Source organism: Nomia melanderi, chromosome 9 (assembly GCF_051020985.1).
Source record: "Nomia melanderi isolate GNS246 chromosome 9, iyNomMela1, whole genome shotgun sequence".
NCBI lineage: Eukaryota > Metazoa > Arthropoda > Insecta > Hymenoptera > Halictidae > Nomia > Nomia melanderi.
This window is the reverse complement of record NC_135007.1, coordinates 4,015,329-4,037,500: the sequence shown is the minus strand read 5'-3', so window position 1 is coordinate 4,037,500 and position 22,172 is coordinate 4,015,329. Positions and strand designations below refer to the sequence as shown.

Below are 22,172 nucleotides of genomic sequence, written 5' to 3'. Positions count from 1 at the left end.
TTCGCGCCGATCCCCGAACGTCGGTCTCACCGTAATTATTCATCGGCTCAGGCGATTTACCGTGCCTCCTAAGCTTCTCTCCCTAGTCCGTTCGCGCAGGCAATTATTTTTTAATCTTCCTTCGCTGCCACCCCTACCTTCTTCTTTCGTCTCCTCCGCCCCATTTTGTACGACGTCCGGTGTGATTAAAATATCTCCCGCAGACCGGCCGAGCATCTGTTAATTACCTATCGATCCCGCGACATCATTACCTAAGTGCTACATAATCGGACGGTACTTCCAGCGCGCGCCGCCGGAACGGGACAACTTTCTTTTCCGCCCGTCGGCGTCCGGTCGACTAATCAATTTTCCATTCACCCACCGACCGGGTGACTTACGATCGGATGGGGTGGGTTTTAATAAATCAACATCCGTCGTCCCAACCTAAACCCGCTATCAGTCTTCCCGAGAGTCTAGAACGCTGGGACGCGGGCCGTAGGAGCTCGTAGGCACGCGGAGCCAGCCACGATGTCCTGTCGCCACGAGAACAAGAGGGGCCGGTGTCGTTTCGTGTCGCAGCAATCGATCCACCGAAAGGACGACGTACCGTGGCTGATTTCTTTCGCGTGTCCTAGCAGATCCGGCGACAACAGTCGCGGAATCGTGCTCGACACGTTACGACTCGGCCGACACGTACTGGAAGAACGTATTCGGCCCTGTTCAACGTGCCGAGCTCCGAGTCACGACACACGGCGCAGCCACGTCCCTATCGGCGACGAGGGTGCTAGATTTGGGGTAATGGATTCGAGGAACGGCCGACGGGCGATCGCGCGAACGCTTTGGTTCCGACTGCCACGACGCGACGCGGCGCTGCAACTGTTAATCTGGTATCATATGTGTAAGAGCCGTTTGATAATACCGAGCGCTGGGTATAATGTAATCCGATTACTGATTTTCATTGTTTTAGGCTCCCTTAGGCGATAGTATCACTTTTAACTAGTTAACAGTGGAATTTAGTTTCTAAAGTCTCTAGTGGGTGTGTGATAAAATCAACCAATGACGAGTGCACACGCCGAACGCAGGGTAAATGCACTATAATATGTATTAAAATAAAGAAACAAAGTAAAATGAACCAGAATTACATATTCGTTGGAAAAAGTAAATAATTAATTGTTGAAAGGGTTAGTATTATTTTGGATTTTAAGGTGACGGGTGTACGCGTCAAACGCAGTTAACTCGTTAAATAGAAATTCTATACATTTCAGATTATAATGTTTACACTGTAGGTTTTTATGGGAATTAAAATTTTTAAGACCATAATTAAAAAATAAAAGTAGAATGGAGAATTGTTTCTTCTAGTAAATATTATGAAAGGCAGCACCTTCTGAATATTTTATATAGTACTCATTATTGTGTGTATTCTTTTCATTTCTGTACTTCCAAATTCCTCATAAGTATATGAAAATCTGTAGTCTAGAGATTACTGTACGATGAATCATCTTACAAAATAAAAGTTTCCTCGAATAATTTAAAATAGAACAAGGATTAATTAGAAATTGATTTTTTCTCTTATGAATTTTAATAGTTGAATATAAAGTAACGATATTCTTAAATTCTTGTGACCATTTTTCTGTTTTATATCATATGTACTTATATTTGTTATAAATGTATAATTCCCGCTGTCTACTAATTATATATTACTGATAATGATTCACACTTAAAAAGTGATTCAATTATGAATTATTTTTATAATCGTCGATTACGTAATCGATTTACAATTAACCCCTCAGCAGAGATCGCATGGTACTTTTCTTTTCCAGAAAAGTTTGTTGTATATTTGCACATTTGTCAAAATTGATGTCTATTGATACTAGTTTCAAAAAAATTAGTTTAGGTGGTTTCTAAACATACATAAATATGAAATAACAAATACAACATAATGTGAGAGTGGAGAAGATTGAAAGAAAAAATTCATATGTTTTATAATGACATTACCACAAAAGATTTTCCGAATAAATGCCTACAAATTTAGTACTAGTATCAGTTTCGTATTTTCATTCGTTGTATCTTTTAAGAATATCAAAAAGAAATTTTTTGCATTTGTATAGTATTAAATGGGTCTTTTGAAAAACTCGAAACTGGACAGGTTCGAATTAATTATTTATATTTGCAGTTGGGTACACCCGACATCAAAGTTTTATACTTTATTAATTTTTCATTCGAATTTTTTTATAATGTTTTGTTTCGTTGCGTGTGTAATCATATTAAGTCCTGGTGGTGAAATGAGTGTAATCTATTGAATAACTCTTTTTCACTGGAACTCTCAACCACGGCTTTTATGACAATATATAATATTTCAAAGGATTTATTATTGAATTGTTAGTGTGTACACATTTGTATTAAATTCTGGAAAACAAAATGAAATACATTGGTTGATTAAATTCAATATTGTGTTTAATTCAATAATAACGCGTTAAAAACATTGTCAGAACAGAGAAATTTCTGTTTGATTTCAATTTTTGCAAATTACAACAAAGGGCTTTTATTTTAATTAAGGTTTGCAATCTTTTTGGTATAATACTTCGCATAATCCTGATTGGTTTTCAGAATCTTGATGAAAGGGCTATATTGGAAAGGTCTTTACCATTATATTATTTTGTAATTACACTTTGGAATCGTTGAACATGTATCCACAATGGATTCAATATTTTATGGGGCATAAACTTCTATATAACCAAGTTTTCGTCTTGAATCCATCTCTGTAATAGTTTCCCCGCGATAAGGAACACCTTGTATATTAATTTTTCATACATCGCATAAATTGAGAATTATTCATGGTGATCAAGTTACATCATCTACCTTATATACTGTCATACTGCTATATGAGGATCCCCGAAGAGCAGTATACGTATGTAAATACTGTAAATACCATATACTCCGTAACACATACATGGCTCCATAGTTTCTCAGTTTTATAACAAAACAATTTTCAAAGTTTGCTAAAGTCTGCAAATTATAGCATTTTTAAAAAGGCTGTTGATTTTATTAATGGTTGGCAGATTAAATTATTTCACTCATTCTTAATATTTCCTTTCTTAAATGTAGACCCACATAAAAAAGCATGAAACTTGATTTTAATATAAATAACATAGATATGAATTATGTACTTTTTATACTTTCCTCTCACACTATTTAATTACTCTGCATATGCACATTCCTTAAACAAATACATATCAAAAAGTTTCGTATCGTTTTGTAAGTTGGCGCATGATTCTGGGATATAAACATTCGAAACTTATTCAATTAAGTTGTCAATTATACGTGAATACGTATACAAACTTATTCGTGTAGGGCTACTAAAATAAAAACTAAGTCCGTAGTCAGGTTAAATATATTTATTACGCGATGTGGTTCTAACGAGGAACGGCGACTAACTGGCTTTTCCTCAACGCTTTTCTAAGAAGGGAACCTCTTCAGACGAGGGCGTACGTGACCGAGGTCCTGGTGGTCCCCTTGGTCATAAATTAGTCAATGGGCCTGGTATATATCTCAGGCCCCCAAGTATTGACATGCAAAAGGGCGAACTGTCTACATTCGTATAATTATTTATACCTTAAAATCTTAATTTAGGTTATAAATCTTTTCGCAGTATTAAACTTTTTCTATTTTATTGGTTTACAGAATAAGGAACTTTTTTTATAACATGTTAAAGGTTACAATTGCCAACTCTTAAAAACCGACTGAAACGGCACAAGTTTGATGTTTGAAAGCTACTTTAATCGTCTTTTCCTCTTGACTTGTGATATGAAGTTATGTTACCGCCACCGTGATACGATCACTGGTAACTTTAAAGTTGTACAATTTTACTCTATTTTACAAGGTCATCTTACTAGTTAACGGTTTAAAATAGTACTATTCCATTTATCGTAACTTGAGAATTTTTAGGATATTAAATAAACGTTTCTATTGGTGACCTCGTTTCTATTATCGTCATAATACTTTTATACTAAAATCAACAAATGTGGTAAAATATCTTATAAGTTATTACGATTTTATTGTTATATTTACTAATATATTTAAACGAAACCAAATTTTCAAAATGCCGTTTGTTATTAAATCCAATAGATACGAATAGCATAGCCTAGCAATAAATATTATCAAATGTTTATTTTATGACAATAGTTTATGAATATTTTAAATGAAACATTTTTATGAAATTTAAAATCTCATTATCAATTCTATAAAATAATCTCATTTTATACTCATTTAATAGGGCAATAAATATGCAGTTGAGTGTAATTTTCATAAAAAATTCATTTTTCATTTCAAAACTACTTTCAGTCATAAAATATTCCTAAATTAACCATTCCAATGAAATTTGTTGCACAATGAATGTACATAATTTCTCTTTCCGTTAAAAAAACTATTTACAATTATGCAACTTTTGTGGGCTTATTGAGGAAGACAGTGGCAAGACAAAGAATTCTATTAAAACAGAAAATATTTTACACTACAAAATCGATCAAAGTTTAATTTACATTAACATAATAATTACTGTATAATAAACAGACCAAAACAGAATGAATGAAAACATATACAAAAAAATCCTCAGTTAGTCTACCTAAACCTTGCAGTCGATTTACCAAACAAGATAACTTAACACCAGACCTACGAAGCAGTAAACTTGATTGTTTTGTATTTTCTTATAAAATTTATAAGAACACATTTATCGAGATTTCAGTTTGCTTATATTCCAATTTAGGTTTATCTAAATTGATTTATTTAATAATTTTTCAGAAATTATCTGTGTGTTTTTGATCATTAATAAACAAGGGTCATTCATCCCAATCTAGTAGCTCTAGTATACAACATTGTTGCCGGGAACGAGTTAAATCGTGTTTGCACTTGTATTAGCCATTTCAGTTTTTGAAACGCAGGGTAATATAGAATATTACAAAAGCAAAATATTCAAAGCTATATAAAATACATGTTCAAACTTTCCTTTCAATTCATTATATATAAATGAAATATATTGAAGTTTATTTAAATTGTTTCACCTTCATATTTAATTAGGAAATAATAAGCGTTGACATGGGATAGCATGTCCTTCTGCATAAAATTTCCGGTTAACAACATGTTAACACGTTGACTGCCACGTCGGTCACTGATAACCGGAGCTTTCAAATTACTTGACAATAGTTATAATTTGTCAGATAACAAATGTCGAATGGAAATATTTCATGGCATAAGTTACTAGATAACAGTGTAACGTAAGCATTGCGATATCAAATAATAAGTAACAGTTCCTCTTTACCTTTATTACAAAAGAATAAGCGATACATAAAACTCTGAAGGTTTTCGTGGCAGTCAACGTGTTAAGATACCCTGAAACCCAAGTTATCGATCACCGTAAAGTATGTCGATTATTGACGCAAGGATCACCACCACCTACACCGAAATCTTTGAAAAACGCCCCAATTAAAAATTTGAAGCAGCCATTCCCCGCGGCGAAATTGAGTTTTCTAGGTGTACCGTCTAAAATGAAAGACACCGGCCGTAAGCCAGGAGCAGGCGATAATGGCCACACGCGATACGCTTCCTTTCATTGACGAGGTCGATAGCGGCGAAGAATGAATCCACGGGTTATCCGAGTGGCCCGGACAATTTCTCCTCGACAGTACACGGGGCAAAAAGTTCCTTCCCTGAAATGGATCGTAATAACGTTCCCTGGCGGTCCACGGTGTGAAATTTTATGAAGTTAAAGCGCGACGGCTATCAAGCTGGCCACGACTATCGCGGCCGCTTTTTATTAATCGCGAGACTTGTTCCACGAAAGACCCAAGAACCCATACGTAAAGGTCTGTATCTCTGGCTCGCTATCAAGGAAAATAAATAGGGATGAATAAGTTTGCTTTCTTGGTACTCTCTGCGATGTTTTCTTCTCGTGGAGTGAAATTTTATGAAATTCAAGCGTGATGGCTGTGAAACTGGCCACGATTACTACGCGTGTGTTTTATTAACCCTGATTAGGACCTAGAACCTTATTCAAACCAAATCGAGATTAATTTTTATTATGATTTTTTTTAAAAAGGGCTTGAAGATTAACAAGTTAACTACATTTGATGAGGATACACGTCATTTTAAAGCTTGAAATGGTATTAATTCTTTCAATTATGGAGTATTAAGTTTCTTATACAAATATGTAATTCTTCGTATTTCTTTGGTTTTTTATTAAAATACACCCTAGGTACATTCGTCCTGCGTTTGACGAGTACACACCTCATTCTTTTATTTTATCACGCGCAAAACGAAAAATTGGGAAACTAAATTTCAGAGTTTACAGGTTAACCCTTACGTTGGTAACCATCATGTCTGCATTTATCCAAATTTAGTATTACAATTTGTATTTTCGAAACAAAATTTGAGATAAAACTATTAAAAAAATGAAGATCTAAGGCAGTTTTTTCAAATTTTCACGAGAACAGAATGAAATTACGTTAAACAAGATTTTAAAACGGTTACCCAGTTGTCAATCTAAGGGTTAGTGATTATACTCGACCAAGATCTTAGCAACTTATATATCGAACTGGATAGCTGTATCGTCAACTGTCAAGGGAAATGAATAAATTCGCTCTTTTTCCGATATTTTTTGACGTGAATAATTTGTATTATATTAAATGCGAGATAACTTATATGTAGCCGAAAGTGCGAGAAAAACTATGGATGTGAAAAACAAAGAAATGTGTGAACAAAGAAATTAATAACAAATATGATTACGAAGTGAAAAGACATACGCAAGAGTTAATATGTTTAATTTTAATAAATGAATCTATCACTGTTTTCTGTTGTTATTCTCACAATATTTTTGCAGCGTGAAACTTTACGAAGTTAACCTATTCGAGAGGAATTACACATCAGATGTATAATAGAGTAGCTAGCCAAAAAGACCAATCGCACACCGTATATAATAACCATAAATTTTTATTATTATTATACAGATTTTATTATTAATCAAATGGAAACATGAGGCATGGTTGACTCGAAGTTCATATATAACGTTGTACACCAAGAAAGTTTGTACATTCTCCTCTTGCACTGGAAATGAATTCAGAGATTTGGCAAACTTGTGCGCAGAATTTTGGTTTTACTTAGTTCACACAGATATGTACGCTAATGTTGTTTATTAACAGTAAAACTACCGAGTAATTAGAGTAACTTATTTCCAATTTTGTAAAAAAATTAGAACACTACTTTTCTTGAGATTCGAAGGGTCTGCTAGTCTCGTATCTGTGCAAATGCACAAATTTAGTTGAAAATCTTTCACAAAAACGGCATCATAATTTAAATATTTGCAAATTAAAAATTCTGAAGTGGATCAATTTAACCCGTCTGCTAGTTTTCGTATTAATAATTTTGTATATAGTGACATATTTAAAAATAATCTGGTATGTGTAATGCAACAAGACTATTGATGTGCATAAGACTTCATTGGTAATTTTGGAACAAAAGCATCACGACGTGCGTGGTACGTCTTTCCAGCGCAAGAGGTTAAGAGGTTAATCATGGGACTTGGATGAAAAACTCAGGAACTTATGCGTAGAAGCTTTGTATCGCTAATTGTCAGGGAGAATATAGAGATGAATAGGTTCGCTTTCCCAACCGTCTTCGCGGTGTGTCCTCGCGGCGGGCCTCTATGAGACAAGCCGAGTCTCCTGGACTGCTCGACCCACTTACGGACGTTGACCGGTTTTCTCGCACATAATGTATAACTATGTTGCTCCGAGTGTGTGGTATACGTAGAGCGGCTTATCGCAAGCTCGCAGAGGAATGCCCAGCGGCGGCTTATCAACTCACTTTGCTTGACAGGCTTCTACGTTTTCCTCGAACCGACCTGAAGAGGATCGGAAGATGATGAGCACTGATCGAAAGTTCTGCGAGACTTCTGGCGGTTCGCCAGCCAACGCCGTGCGCACTAAACTGGATGACTAAAGTGAACGCACTTGGGAAGAATTCGTTCCTGATACGGGAATCTTTCAGTTCAGTGACTGTGAGACAGAAGGTACATGCATCAGAGGAAAGGAGTTTTCAGGTCACAGATTTTCATGACTTGATTGTTTATCTCCTTAGGGATGGCGTCGGTGCATCAACTCTGATACTGTTCGTGATGCCTTCATTCTTTTTCTTAATGTTTCATTATTATTTATTCTACTTTTTAGAATTAACCTTTTGCGATGGGCATACTTTTAATGAAACTACTCTTTGAAGGTAAATTGCAAAATTTCCTAGAAATCCATAGAAAGGGATGGTAATGAGTAATTAATATTTTGAATATCTTTCGATCACATTATACCACATGTACTCAGAAGAAAATTGCCAATAAATAATGGCAATATTTGTAACGGAGAATGAAAAAGAATTGAAAGAATTGAAATAAATTGGGTGTCATTACTGAAGGATTAAGCCTTTGATGGAAATGATAAGTCTCGCCTGTATGTGTTCTCTGAGTGAAACTTAGTTTTGTCAATTATTTTATGAATATGCCGTATTGTAACTAAAATAATTTTTTTATTTTCATAAATAGATTTAATTGAAACTATTATATTTCAGTTTTCCTTGTAACAGTCGTGTTTACAGGGTTGCAATAAAATTAAATAGCATAAGCAAAAAAGTTTGAATCAAAGTAATTTGTAAGACAATGAATTAATTTTCCAATGGTAAAGTAATGTTTCATATTTAAGATACATATAGCTTCAATATTACTATTTTTGTACTTAAGGTAATTATAATTAACCTGAATACTTTATTTCGAATAAAATTTAAATGCTGCAAGCTTAAAAAGTGTTTAAAATAAAAGCTTGTGGAGCTTAAAAATCCATTCAACTAATTAAGGATATTAAGGATGAGTCTTCGCCAATTGTTCAGAGACAGTATCCCGCTATACGAGATTCGTTTATTTTTATTCCCATTTTTATTTGCATTAATCTCTTGCCTGGTGAGATGAATCTTTCGCAGTTAAACTGGTGAAAGTTGTTTTATACTTAAAAGGAAGTAATTAGAAGTTTATTATACAAGTAATTTCATTGTAAAGATTAAGTATTTATAATTTATGTAATACGCGTGTAATTATCATATTTTGGTCAAATATTCGTTCTATTAAATAATTGTATACAACGCGTATCAGAATTTATTGTTCTGTTTTACTAAATTTTCATTAAGGTAATTGTGTTACACATTTTATAACACTTTCATGTGATACTGGTTCATAAATATCGTTCATTTATCAACGTCTAACTTCATGCTATTCTTCGATAAGACGTTAGTATATGCGCAATAATAATATGATTATCATAATTTCTGAATTTAACATGCTGCTGACAAAACTACTTTAATAAAAAATTATCCAACAAAATAATTAAATATTCTTAAAATACTTTCATAGGAAGGAAATGAAAAGTCACTTTGAAACTAGACACTAAACTTTGAACTGTATAGTTATCTAAGTGAACAGGTATTAAGTCCACTGTCAATAAATAAAATAGCTTGACAAAAACAAATCGTTCCAAGCGGGGTAATTAACACTAGAACTACCACACTCGTTCAAATGGCGAGTTCCAGTTGCCTCATTTCGCAGTTATTAACACCTTAAAACTATTAAACATCCGAAGTGATTTAAAAAATAAATAGCTTTATTTAAATACTATAATGAGTACATGAAGAATGCGAAAAAAGTATATTGTCACAATTTTTTTACAGATTACACATTGATTATATTAAACGTTCGGTAGTTCTAGTGTTAACATTAAATTTATGGAAGCCAATTTGACTCATATTGAATTTTATAAACATTATTTGGTAAATGGTTGGGTCCATTTTGATTGATGGAATTACGCGAATATGTTGCATATGAATAAGTTGTACAATAAATATCCATAAATCTACCTTTAATAACCCCGAAAGTTGATCTTAGTCCTTGTATTATCACGGAATATATTCGCATATTTTCATCCTGTATATGAAGCCACCGCTAAGTGGAGTCTCAGTTGAAGCAACAAGATACCATTCCGAGCACATTCGACTGATAATATAGTGATCGAAATACTGATACTGATCTAACCATGCATTGATGACGATCGGTAAAATTCCTTCAGTCCGGTATGCACCGATTTTCCACCGCGGATCAGCGGTTTCATCCTCCTTTATTTTCGTAGGTTTGACGACGCTGTCACGTCTTCTCGGGATTTCACATAGCATTCTCGCTAGCGCGGCAGCTGTTTAAGTCAGAAGCGACTTCATTGCTCGCAAGATTTGCGGACCGACAGCGCTTTGCTCGCGGATTACGCAAATTCGACAGTCGACTCTGAACTCCCCAGGTGAACGTCCGCCGTGTTAGTTCAGATGAAAAAAAATGTGAATTTTCGGAACAGCTGCGCGACGTCACTGTTACCGCGCGGGTGGATGTTAATTCTGATCCGGATTTTGAGTCCTAGATTACGGAATTGAATCGGACTAAGTTGTGCAACGTTCCGCGATTGTTTGAAGCTATTTTCTAGAAAGATTTAACCCTTTGCAGATGACCGCCGCATATATGTTTTCATTTTTTCTAATTTTTCTATTCCTCTTATTTTTACAAATAAAGATAAACAAAACTTTCTTATAATTAATTATAATGTATAGATAGACAATTTATAGATAATGAAAGAGAATACGTTTTAGATTAAAAACAGTTTTGTTTATGTTTATTTTAAAAAATAAAGGATATAAAAACCGTATTGTTTATAGGTAGACCCAATACATGCGTCTTGGAGTGGTATAAACAATAATAGCGTGTAGGAAGAAATGTGCACTGGTAATTACAAATCCCTATCGCAGGGATGTCCAATCATTTAGCTTCCCTGGGCCTAATTGAAAGAAGACGGGTTATTATAAACCGCACATAAATTAACCCTTTGAGATCGAATGTCGTCGTAATAACGACTTCGAACTGTCATACCTAAAATCGATAGCTGCGAACAAATAATTTAATTATTTAAACAATGAGAAATTGACATGTGGCTTTCTTTCTGATATTTAAGATTTCGATACATAATTAAATTTATTATAAAACGAATTTGTAAAAGTTTGAAAAATTTTCGTCCGCAAAGAGTTAATAGCACGTTCAACTTGTGTTTCTAATATTGTCCATAGGTCTTTTAGTCGCAATCTCATAAAGTTTTCATATATTTTCACATATTCATAACCATCTTGGCCTGCGAGCTAAATAAACTTGGCCTATCGTGAGAGCGGCTCAACCTCACGGAAGATTCGGCTTCGAACCGTCCCGTTCATAAAGGATTTAACAATGCTGTTTTGGACTATTTCGCGATGTGCTTTTAATTTGCTTAACCCTTTCATCCCTGAATATGTATGTTTTCCCTAAATCAAAGAAAGGACCAGAAACAATTGCTTTCCAGTGAAACTAAAGCTTTTCAGTGAAGAAATAAGATAATCCTTTTATTTGTACCATTCGAGACGAAAGGGTTAAAGTTTCACGAGATTCGATAGCTCGTTTGGCAAATTAATGTCAGCGAAATGCGTTTAAAGTATTCAAAATAAGATTTGTGGATAACAAACGTGGTGGTAGTGTAACTAAGTTTTTTGCCGGTTGACTGTCGAATCGGGATTAGCTGTCTTGACGGTTGGAGACGAAGTGACGATTTGTACCAACTCGGAAAACGTCCCCGGTTAGGGATTGCAATTGTAATGGGGATTTCTCTGACTGATAATGTTTTACTGATTTTTGCCGTTTCTACATCCACCACTTTTCTGGCGGAGAAAAGCGGGCTTCTTTCTGTCGTCTTGTTCTAGACATAGATCTGAACGCCAGAATAAACGGAACTTCAATTCTGTTAAAATGTTCGGAAGAAAATATGTTTGTTCCGCTATTAATTATTTGCTAGTAATCGAGGATGTAAAGGAGTTTCAGGCGGAAAAAGAGCTTGCTAGCGGAATTCATTACTCGTGGCCTAATACCGCGTCACTAATTTATTTCGTTGGAAGCGTGGATCGAAGTTACCCGCGCTCATCGCCATTAGCCACCATCGAGCACCGGTGAAAAAGGTAGAGAAACAAAGTGGATTATTGGAACAACGTCCAGCGTACTTACAGATTGTAGTGCACGTCCGCCATGTTCGGTCGATAACTAAGCGCCTGGACAAACGCCTCCTCTGCCTCCGCGACGCGTCCCTGCGCGCTCAGGACGCTGCCCAAATTACCATAAGCTGCAACAATCACAACGGGACACTCGTTACGGCACGACTACGGAGACGCGAAAAACAGTGTAGAACAAATGAAAAGGACAGTGCGAGGGGTGCGTCGCGGGTGGCCTCGCAAAGCGCCTGCTAATTCGATTCGCTTTAAGCCGACCGGATCGACGTGTTCGCGATTCGTCAGGCTGGTCGTTCTTTAACGCAAAGGAGCTTTTCACTCGGGTTGCACGGGGGATGTTTCTTTTTTCGATCGTTTATCCGTTACCCGGCAGGGATTATCAAACCGGGGAGGATGGGGAGATCTAGGACCGACATTTAATACGTTATTATGGGAAGTTTCAAAATTTTACCTTGGGACAATAAGGAAAGTATTATTTCCGGATATTCATTATGTACTAACGGTTTATCGGTTGGAAGTTGTTTATTGCAATTGAAGCTAATGCTTGTGAAATTTATCACAGGTTTTAACAGATTTTTTTGTCATAGCAATTATTTTCTGTAATTATCTTGAATTTCATAAGAAATGATTAATTAAAGGATTGAAAGCATGTAACGAGATCATTTGTGTTCTATAATTGAATACTTACTATATATATTTTAATATTAACCATAATAATAGTAAGTTCAATGAGTTTATAATATGAAGTAGTCAATCATATATTAAACTGAATAAAGTTAATTTAGAGAGGTGTAAATATTTACAGAAATGTAAAAAATTTGTATTTTATATATATACTAGTACACTTTCATAAAAAATATCACCCTTTTCTCTTATGTGCACGTTTCTTTCTCACTTTTATGCTGAATGTTGCGTAAGAAATAGATCTTGGAACTCTGCCCACGGTTCTTTGTTTATACACGCTCGTATTCCAACGATAAGACTGATCTGAGCGGTAGGCATGGACACTTTGTAAAAGAAAACGGGAAAAATCTATTCACAGTATTGTTTATATACTAGATATAGTTAATAATGGAAAGATAATTTCGAATGCATAAAATAATATTCTACAATATATCCTTAGAAAGCAATCACCTACCATTTTTCACTAAAAAATGCATTAATTTTCTACAAATTTAAATTTAAATATCCAACTAATGAATTTGTTAGCAAATATCCAAAGAGAAAAATGTTACAAGAAATATTGATTTCAGCATGTGTAAAATTGCGTACCTTAAACTTTAAAATTGTTTTTCATTACTAATAAAAGGAGAAATAGATTATTATAGCGTAGAGAGTTGAAGCGTAACTACAAAAGTAGTACAAAATCCCATAGAAGCGGTTTCGATGTAATATACGAAGCTTCGTAGGAAACTAAACGATCCGGCAATTTGATTGGAGAAAACGACATTTCACGTACTCCATCCTTAATACAAAGACTTATATATATATATCCTGGATATATTTTTAAACGTAGCGCGCAACTTCTTTTGGAAAGGCAATAAGACGCGCGCCAGGTACTCCTCGAACCCCTTTCCTTTCGTTTCAGCCGACCCACCGCCCTCAGTTTCGTCCGCTTCTTTTTCAGTTCTTTGTATTTACGAGCAATAAAGCCGTACACACGCGACCGCTCGCCGTTACACTCCGGATAGCGCGAATATCGCGGCAGAGCGCGCACAGCTATCGCGAGCTTGCTTCCGCTTTATCTTCGGCCAACAATATCGGCAATAAAACATTTGCCGGGCTACGCCATCGCCGCTGCCGCCGCCGCTCGTCCGCTCCGATAGCTACTCGAGCAAAGAGTAATAAATGAATCCGCAGTCGTAAAATTGCTTCGCGATTGCGGAATGGACGATCCACCCCGGAGGATTCTCTCGTTTCCGGTTCGCAAAGTCGCGACGAACGCGACACGCCGCAGAACTTTGAGCGTAAGATATTTATTATTTCTTTTGAAGTTTGGATGAAAGCTCGAAAAGCGACGAGTCACTGACTGGATAAGGTTGTCGATCATCTAAGCTCGTTTTCACGCAACAGCATGGTATATACTGAATTAACCCTTTGAGCGCATATATGAGTTTTTAAATTGTTTTAATCTCACACATGCCGTGGTGATAATTATAAATGCGTGTCTAATATACACGTTTCTTAGCATTATTCCGTTTGGTGAAACTGAAGAATTACAATTACAATTCAATTACAACTTTCTTAATTGTATGAATTAACATAATTCATCAATCTTCAGGTGAATAACAAAATATTCTGTCTATACGAAATATTTCGGCCGGAAGTATTCAGCTCTCAAAGGGTTAAATAGATATAAGTACTCAGCATTGTACAGGAGAAAAGCCCTGAAAGGAATGTATGCAGCTCTCACGTCTTGAGAAAATCCACCGAGTTAAAAGTGCAGAGGGACAGTACTGTCCACAAACGACGTCTGTTCACGTATCCGTCGAACAGAAAGGGCAAGTGTGGCAAGGGGACACGACTACTCGTGATAAACGTTGACGCCTCGGTTTCTAGCGTTTCTCTTATTGGTTAATTCGCGTAATCAAAGATCGCAAATGAAACAGAATATAACGAAGTGAGATACAAATAAGGAATGGATGCTCATATATTCATTTCCTATAGTTGTATCACATTTTATTGTATTCTGTTTCATTTGCGATTTTTGTTACGATCTTCATTGCAATTTGTTTTATTTGCGATCAACAGAGGTAACAAAAATCGCAAATGAAACAGAATACGACAAAGTGAGATACAAATAAGAAGTTGACGCTCATGTTCATTCTTTATCGTAATATCTATATCATTTGCGTTCTTCGTTTACGCGACCCAGCCAATAACAAAAGTCGGTCAAAATGGAGGTATCAACGTTCATCTCGAGTGGTCTTCTCCTTGTAGCACTGTTGTTTCAGTTCGTAGGAGATCGGAATAAAAGTCGTTGCGCATCTTTGAAAAATATCGGAATTTAATCTTAAATATATGGCAATAACAATAATGTTATTTGACAAGATGATAAGAAGAGGAAGAGAAAATACTGAATGTATAGAAGTTTGAAATTAAATTAATCATGTGATTATAGCATTATCACATTCGTGTTGGTATTGAATCGATAAGGAGAAGTGTCGCTGTTGCGGTACTGTCATTAAGTGGAAACACTGTTATTATTATGTTGACTGCTAGGAGAATTTCGAACGTTTCGTACAGTAATACCTATTCTTTCATAGCAAAGACAAATGATATTAAAAACAACTATTAACTATTTAGTGTTACGGTACTCAGATTTCACTATTATCTAGCTGTTTATGTTACTAATTATTTGTATTCGACGTCAATTTTCTTATTGTAATTATTTTCGAGTAATTTGGAAGCTCCGATTATTGGTGACCACCGTGGCAGTATTAGCACGCCGACTGCCACGAGAGTCTTGAACGTTTTATATGCAACTTCTTCATATGCAAGAAAAATAAATGTTTTTAGATACAATTATTATTCATTATCACAGTTTTTACATTAAGCTGTTACCTAGTTATTTACATTGCTAAACATTTCGATTTAATTTGTCTTGTTATATTTCTTTTCAAGCAATTCGAAAACCCTATTGGAGCACGTGAAATAATGTGAATATCTGATTAAATATCTAAATTAAAAATTTTCTGATTACGTTCGAATTTCGACCAACAAGAACGTTGCGGCCCGGGCTGTTTTCATTTTAAAAACTCGTTCATTTCGAGAGGCATTTTCCGCGCTGAAGAATTCTGCTCCGTAGCGGTAATTACGTTCAGCAACAAGCCAAACAGACGGCCGAGTGGCCTGGAACAAGCATTACGCGGCGGGTGCAAGTAAAACACACTTTCCTTTTTCGCAACACCTATGGGATTATTTTAAAACCTCTTGCGTTTTAATGTTTCAAGTTGTTTCACGGTATAATGTTCAACGCCGGTGTATTCTGAATTTTCCGGGAAAAGGGTAATCCGGTTATAAATTTTGTCTACGTGGCCGAATGCCGGCAGAAAATAATTTTAATTAACGGCTAATCCCTCGTCTTCTAGGATCCTGAGAAGTTCCAATAACTCGGGGCTTATGAATTACGCGAAACGCGCGAGATACACGGCATTTGACGCTTGTCAGAGATTTTTTTAATGAACTTTGCTTCTGTGACAGGAATCGAGTAAGGTTATTTTCGGCAATTATTTACTAGAATAGGATTAAACATGTCAATCCCGAATTTTGTGTATTTACTGGGGCAGATTCTAATACTGGAATTACTAGACGGATAGAAATGACATTTTAAGATTTTTATTTTTAATTATTGCATTTCTGAAGACGCTTTTGTGAGAGATTTTAAAATAGTTTCGAATATTTGTACAATATAATAATGAGAGACATTCTAAATCACAAGAAATGTACTATTTTAATTTTGATAAGAAATAATAAATTATTCCAATTGCTCGGAATTCCTAGTTGCAAGGACAATCAATCAGTTATGAGAAACTGAAACGATGAAAACGTGTTCAATCCATTTAATAGGTAAACAAACGCAATTTAATTTATATGGTCGTAGCAACGTAATAAATGTAGTAGATCAACATAGAATGGAGTATTAAATAAATGCTTACAGTAACTGCGATAAGACATAATTTATAGGTCTTTTCGTTGGATATACGAAACAAATGATCGAAGATATGGACAAGGAACATTTTGCATGTAACTCAAATGTCCAGTTCCTTTGAAATTCAAATTTTAAGATGACATCCGACAATAAGAAGATGTAAAACAGAAGAGTGAAATTTTACAAAGTGTCAATCTAGGGCGTTCCTTCAACCTCGGCAACCTCCAATTATATAAATTCATTTGCCTCGCTCACACATAAAACGAGTCGCTCAGGAAATCGATAAGCGGAAAACGAAATGGCCGTGGATATTCCTGGCGTCACGGGGCGCGTTCCAATTTATTATTAGGCCGTGAATTAAGACGCGTATTTGGAGCACGACGACAAGTGCGACGGTCGTTCGACGAAGTCGGTTGTTCAGCGTTGACAATGCCGCGTTCCGCAGAAACTTTCGGGGCTCGGCGTTAAGGAAATTCGAAACGGAACACGAGACTGCGCGGATCCGGTGTTCCACATTATCGGTCCCGAGCGAGCCCGGGGCATTTATTTCCACGTGCCTCTCGCCGTCATTAATAATTTATTGCCGCCGGTTATCGCATCAAGCGGAGCATACAATTTTTCAATTTCCTCTTTCCAATTTCACCGTAACGAATGACAAGGTAGATCGAGCGCGAATCGGAGGGACCGTGTATTCAGTGACTGCGATGTAAATGAGGCAGATGATAGATTGAATGTCGCCGGACGGACAAAAGAGCAACCCTTTAGGAGGTTAAAGAAAATAATAGGGAGCGTATGGGCGAGAACGGGTGATGAATGCGAATTGTAACCGGGAGGTAAGAGGAAGAAAGGCGAAAAGGATTCTCGTCATTTATCACAGATTACTGCGCACGTTTTCAGCCCCAATATTTCAAATTTCTAAATAAACCCGAGCACCCAGAGTTCTCCGATACTCTCGTTCGCCGGCGAATTAGATCCTTCCGTCGCGTTGTGTCAGGGAGTCGATGATAATCTCTAGCAGGGCGGGGCGGGGCATTTTAAATCAGTCGCGATAAATCGCCGCGTGGCATATTTCATCACCGCCGCGATTCCATCGGGCGCCACGCGAGCGTGTTTCTGTCGTTTCCCCTGCCCGATTTTCCGCTCGTAACGCGATCGTCGAGCTCTCTCGTTGGGGTAAGCGGCGGAAGCGGGCAACCGACTGACGGGTTTTTTTTTCTTGCTCGGTCACCCGACGCATGCCTAATCATTCTCGTCGCGGGCTTGACGGCCGATCGGCTCGGGAAATATCACGGTTGAACCGTGGAGAACGCACTCGAGCCCGCTCCGATGACTGTACGCGCGCGAGCCGCTCAACGTCACGTTCCGCGGAGGGTAACTTTCGAAGGGGGAGAAAAAGCAAAGAGAAGGGAGAGAATCCGCCGTATAGTTTGCCCAACCAAGATTCCGGAAGGGATCTTTTGTTTGTCGGAGTTGGAAGACTTTAACCTTACATTCTTAAACCACCGCGAGTAAATGGACGTGTTTGCTATTGTGGAATTCGATAATTAACTGCTCGGCCCTCGAAAGGCGGGTCACGTAGATTTCTGTTTCTACAGGGTGGTTGCGCAATGTTTATTCCGATTTTCATGTGTGCGTTCTATTTAATACTCGCTTTAACATTTTTATGAATTAGTGCAATTTTGTTCGATGCTCTCAGAGTCACCTCAACCCCTTAGCTTATAACAACGTGCCAGTTTCGCGGTAAAGATTTTTAACATGATTTAACAAACATAAATATTACTCGGTTCATTTTAATTCAAAATAAATATTATTCTTCTGTAATCAACGATTATACTTAAAAGGAAACAAAGGTATAGCATATGCTTAGAATTTTTCTCTTTTTCCAATAAATTATTAATGACAATGTAGTCGTATCGATCAGAGTTGAGAAAGAAATCACAGGGCAAGAGGTTAACACTAAATGTACCAATGTTAACTTTGTATGTTCCAATGCATACAGTAAATAATGAAATAATTGGTTATAAAATAAAAGTACACAAGTTAGACGATAAATTTTTGTTAGTGGCGACAGAAATAAAAGGCGAGACGAAAATTGTAAAACAGATTAATCCGACAATATATTATTTGATTTAAAGATGGAAATTATTTAATTATTTGAGCGTTTTGTTACAATTTACACCTGTATATTCATGTTAATTTAGTTTTAGACCAAGAAGAAAGGAAAAAACGTTCGGTAATCTAAAGCTTAAGCAATTAGACTACACATATGTTGATCAACTACAACATGCTTTTTCTTACACTTCTGAGTTATACAATCACAACAAAAAACCTTGACAATTTCTTATGTTATATAAATTTTGTAAGATCCTACATTCTTATTAACAGCCTACTGTGCTTTGACGAATTTGACTCGTGATAAAAATTTCAGACCAAACATAAATATCACGAGTCAGACTCGAAATAACAACACGAGTGAGATGTCGGTCGCCATAATTATGGTCCGGATTTTGCCTGGTTAAATGTATGGCAAGGGGTTAACCAAACGTAAACATAATGAAATAATGGAGTGTCTAGGAAATAGAGCTGATTTTTAGAGTGCAAAGGGTTAACATTTACGTACATATGGATATTTAAACGGAAATATGCACAGACAATAGGATTGCTATGAGCAAGAAGAATTAGCCTACTTTGAAAACTGCACGATGTCATTCCACTGGTTTTAAAATGGCTTCCAGATTAGATATACAGCATTTGTTACCCTCAGATATCCACGATTTATTAATTTTTTCCTGAATACTGTGCATGCTATTTTATTCTCATTTGTCTACACTTAGTGTAAAATATATATATATCGATTATACTTAGTTTGAAATTATCGTATTATTCATAAACGGTTGTCAAAGTGCTTGATTAAAAGTTGGAAATAACTCTCGATGGTATGATACTGAGTGAAACAAATTTAATTGGTGCTTATGAAATTGAGTGGAATTGTGTAGAAATAACTACAACTATAAGTCTTGACTTATTAATTTCCCTTTCCACTAAAAAAGTTGTTTCTCGATATAAATATACAATAATTAGTACAGTAAAATAAATTGTAATATTAAATAGTGAAATATTTATAATAAAGAAATAATAGTTTTTGAATAGAATAAATATAAACAACTGATTCTTATGTCGTTTACATACTCTTGTACTTGCTGTAATTTACGATATTAATTTCTTTTTTAAAAAGAATTATAACAATCTAATAAAATAATAAAGTATCGTATATTCTTCTCTCGTTAAGTCGAAGAAAATGAAATTTTGTTGTAATCATTCAACAGTCATCCTAAAAATTTGTTAACGTATTTCATTTAGACTACTGTGAAACAATTATATAAATAGCATTGATATATAATGTTTGGAAAAAATTAAACTTTCAAAAAATAAATAAATCTTCGCGTTATACGCACATTTAAAAAGGAGATAGGTAAATGAAACCCTTGTTGAGTTTTGAAGCATATGAGATTCTATTGAGTCGAGCATTCAGCTGCCCACTAGTATTCGATATGAGATTCAATTGATCAAAACTGCGAACTTTACTGTGAATACATTCTACAAGATAATACTGTTGTTGCTGCAAAAAATGATACTTTGACATTTTATGATAAAATATTGTTCACTTCTTTACTATAATTGACCTATTAAAATTGTTTTTAAATGCAAAAACAATACATCAATTAATTCTATTGTTAAATTTCTATAAGATTTTCGTCGAAAAAATATTTAAACTACAAAAAAGGCAGATATGTATAAAAATCCAGTTTTCATGTTGGAGCGTAGAACAATAGCTTTGAAACACTTGACCGGATCATTGACTATTGTGACCGTTCCATTCAAAAGACTAACCTCAACAACAATTGAATTTCAATGTAACATTTTCTTCATAATGTCTTTAAAACAACAGTCTATTTAAAAAATGCAACGCAATAGATTACACATACTTCTCAACTCGTCACGGCTTCTTAACATAAAACGTTTTAAACGATTTTAAAATTCCATTTAAAATAATTAAAAAATTCTACGGTTCCTTTCGTTCATTCAACTTCATACCAATTCCTATATTCTCCAATCAAACGGTTTTTAAATTTTTGTCTCTCCTTTTATTTCTGTTTCCATTAACAAAAATTAATCATCTAACTTCTTTACTTTTATTTTATAACCAGTTAATTGACTAACTGTGGTAGGAACAGATACATACAAAGTGGGTACATTTAGTTTTAAGTATTTAACACCTGCCGTCCCAAAATTAGGTATACTGGGTCGCGTAATATGAAATGTCACATTTTTCGTACTTATAAATGTTTGTTCTCCTCTTATTGTTATTTCCTTGTTTTCTATGTAACCTCTGAAACAGTTTCATTGTCGATTATCAGAGTAACTTTTTGCAAACAAGTTTTTCCAAATTGTACATAATAACTATTTCTTGCATCGTTTTTCGAAATCACGAAAATCAGCAACATTCGTGGTAATTTTCTTATATAAATTCAGGCTGGAAAATAATACTGCAAGAACCACTCAAAATGTAAACAAAGTATTCGAAAATAATACTGTGAATGAAAGAACAGTGCAGCGTTGATTTGCAAAATTTCGTACCTAATTCCTGTGTAAAAATGAACCTCGTGGTAAACTCGAAACTCGAATTTTTCAAAAAGGAATATATTCATTAAAACTCCATTGGAAGAAGTGTGTCGAATTAAATAAAGCATATATTCATTAAATAATCGTCTTTTAGAACAAATAAAGTTCTCTTTCTTCCGCAACATTCGACACTTCATATTACACGATCAAATAATAGCACGAATAAGTTAACTGCGTTCGACGAGTAAATACACACATCATTTTAAACCGCAAAATAATACCAACTCTTTCAACGATGAATTATTTATTTTTTCAGACAAATAAAAGACTTCTGAAATTAACTTCCACAGTTAACAGATTGAAAATAATCCTATACATCTACATCTTACTAAATAAATACAATATTTTCATTCAAACCAGGGATACTCTATCAAAGGACACCGTCAAAGCGGGAGGCAGTGGCGAAAACGACGAACCGAAGTTCAAATGTACAGACACGCGGTACGCGTTCGTTGCCGCGGGCGTTTCGTAATACGCAATTTCTGTTGGTGCAATTAAAACGCGCCACGACGTGGCCGGGCTGTCTGGCTGACGATGCCTGATGCCGCGTTGTAACGCGCGTCAGAAGCACGGTTGTCGGTACTTGTAACGCGTGGCGGCCGCGCGGCTCGCGTGACCACCCTCTCGCGCCGCTGGCCACCCCTGGCGGCGCTTTTTTGACGTAAAAGATTAAAAGGGAAACAAAGCGTAGAACACGACAAAGCGAAGCGTGGCG

General features: G+C 35.7%; 1 protein-coding gene across 1 annotated transcript in view; it reads right to left on the bottom strand.

Annotated features, from left to right (window-relative positions):
- The window catches only part of Tmtc2 (Transmembrane O-mannosyltransferase targeting cadherins 2), a 405,887-nt gene that overhangs the window by 197,385 nt on the left and 186,330 nt on the right, over nt 1-22,172 (bottom strand). Inside the window, exon 5 of the mRNA XM_031986461.2 lies at nt 12,122-12,236. Within this exon, the coding sequence (XP_031842321.1) occupies nt 12,122-12,236 (115 nt within the window). The remainder of the gene's footprint in view (nt 1-12,121; nt 12,237-22,172) is intronic.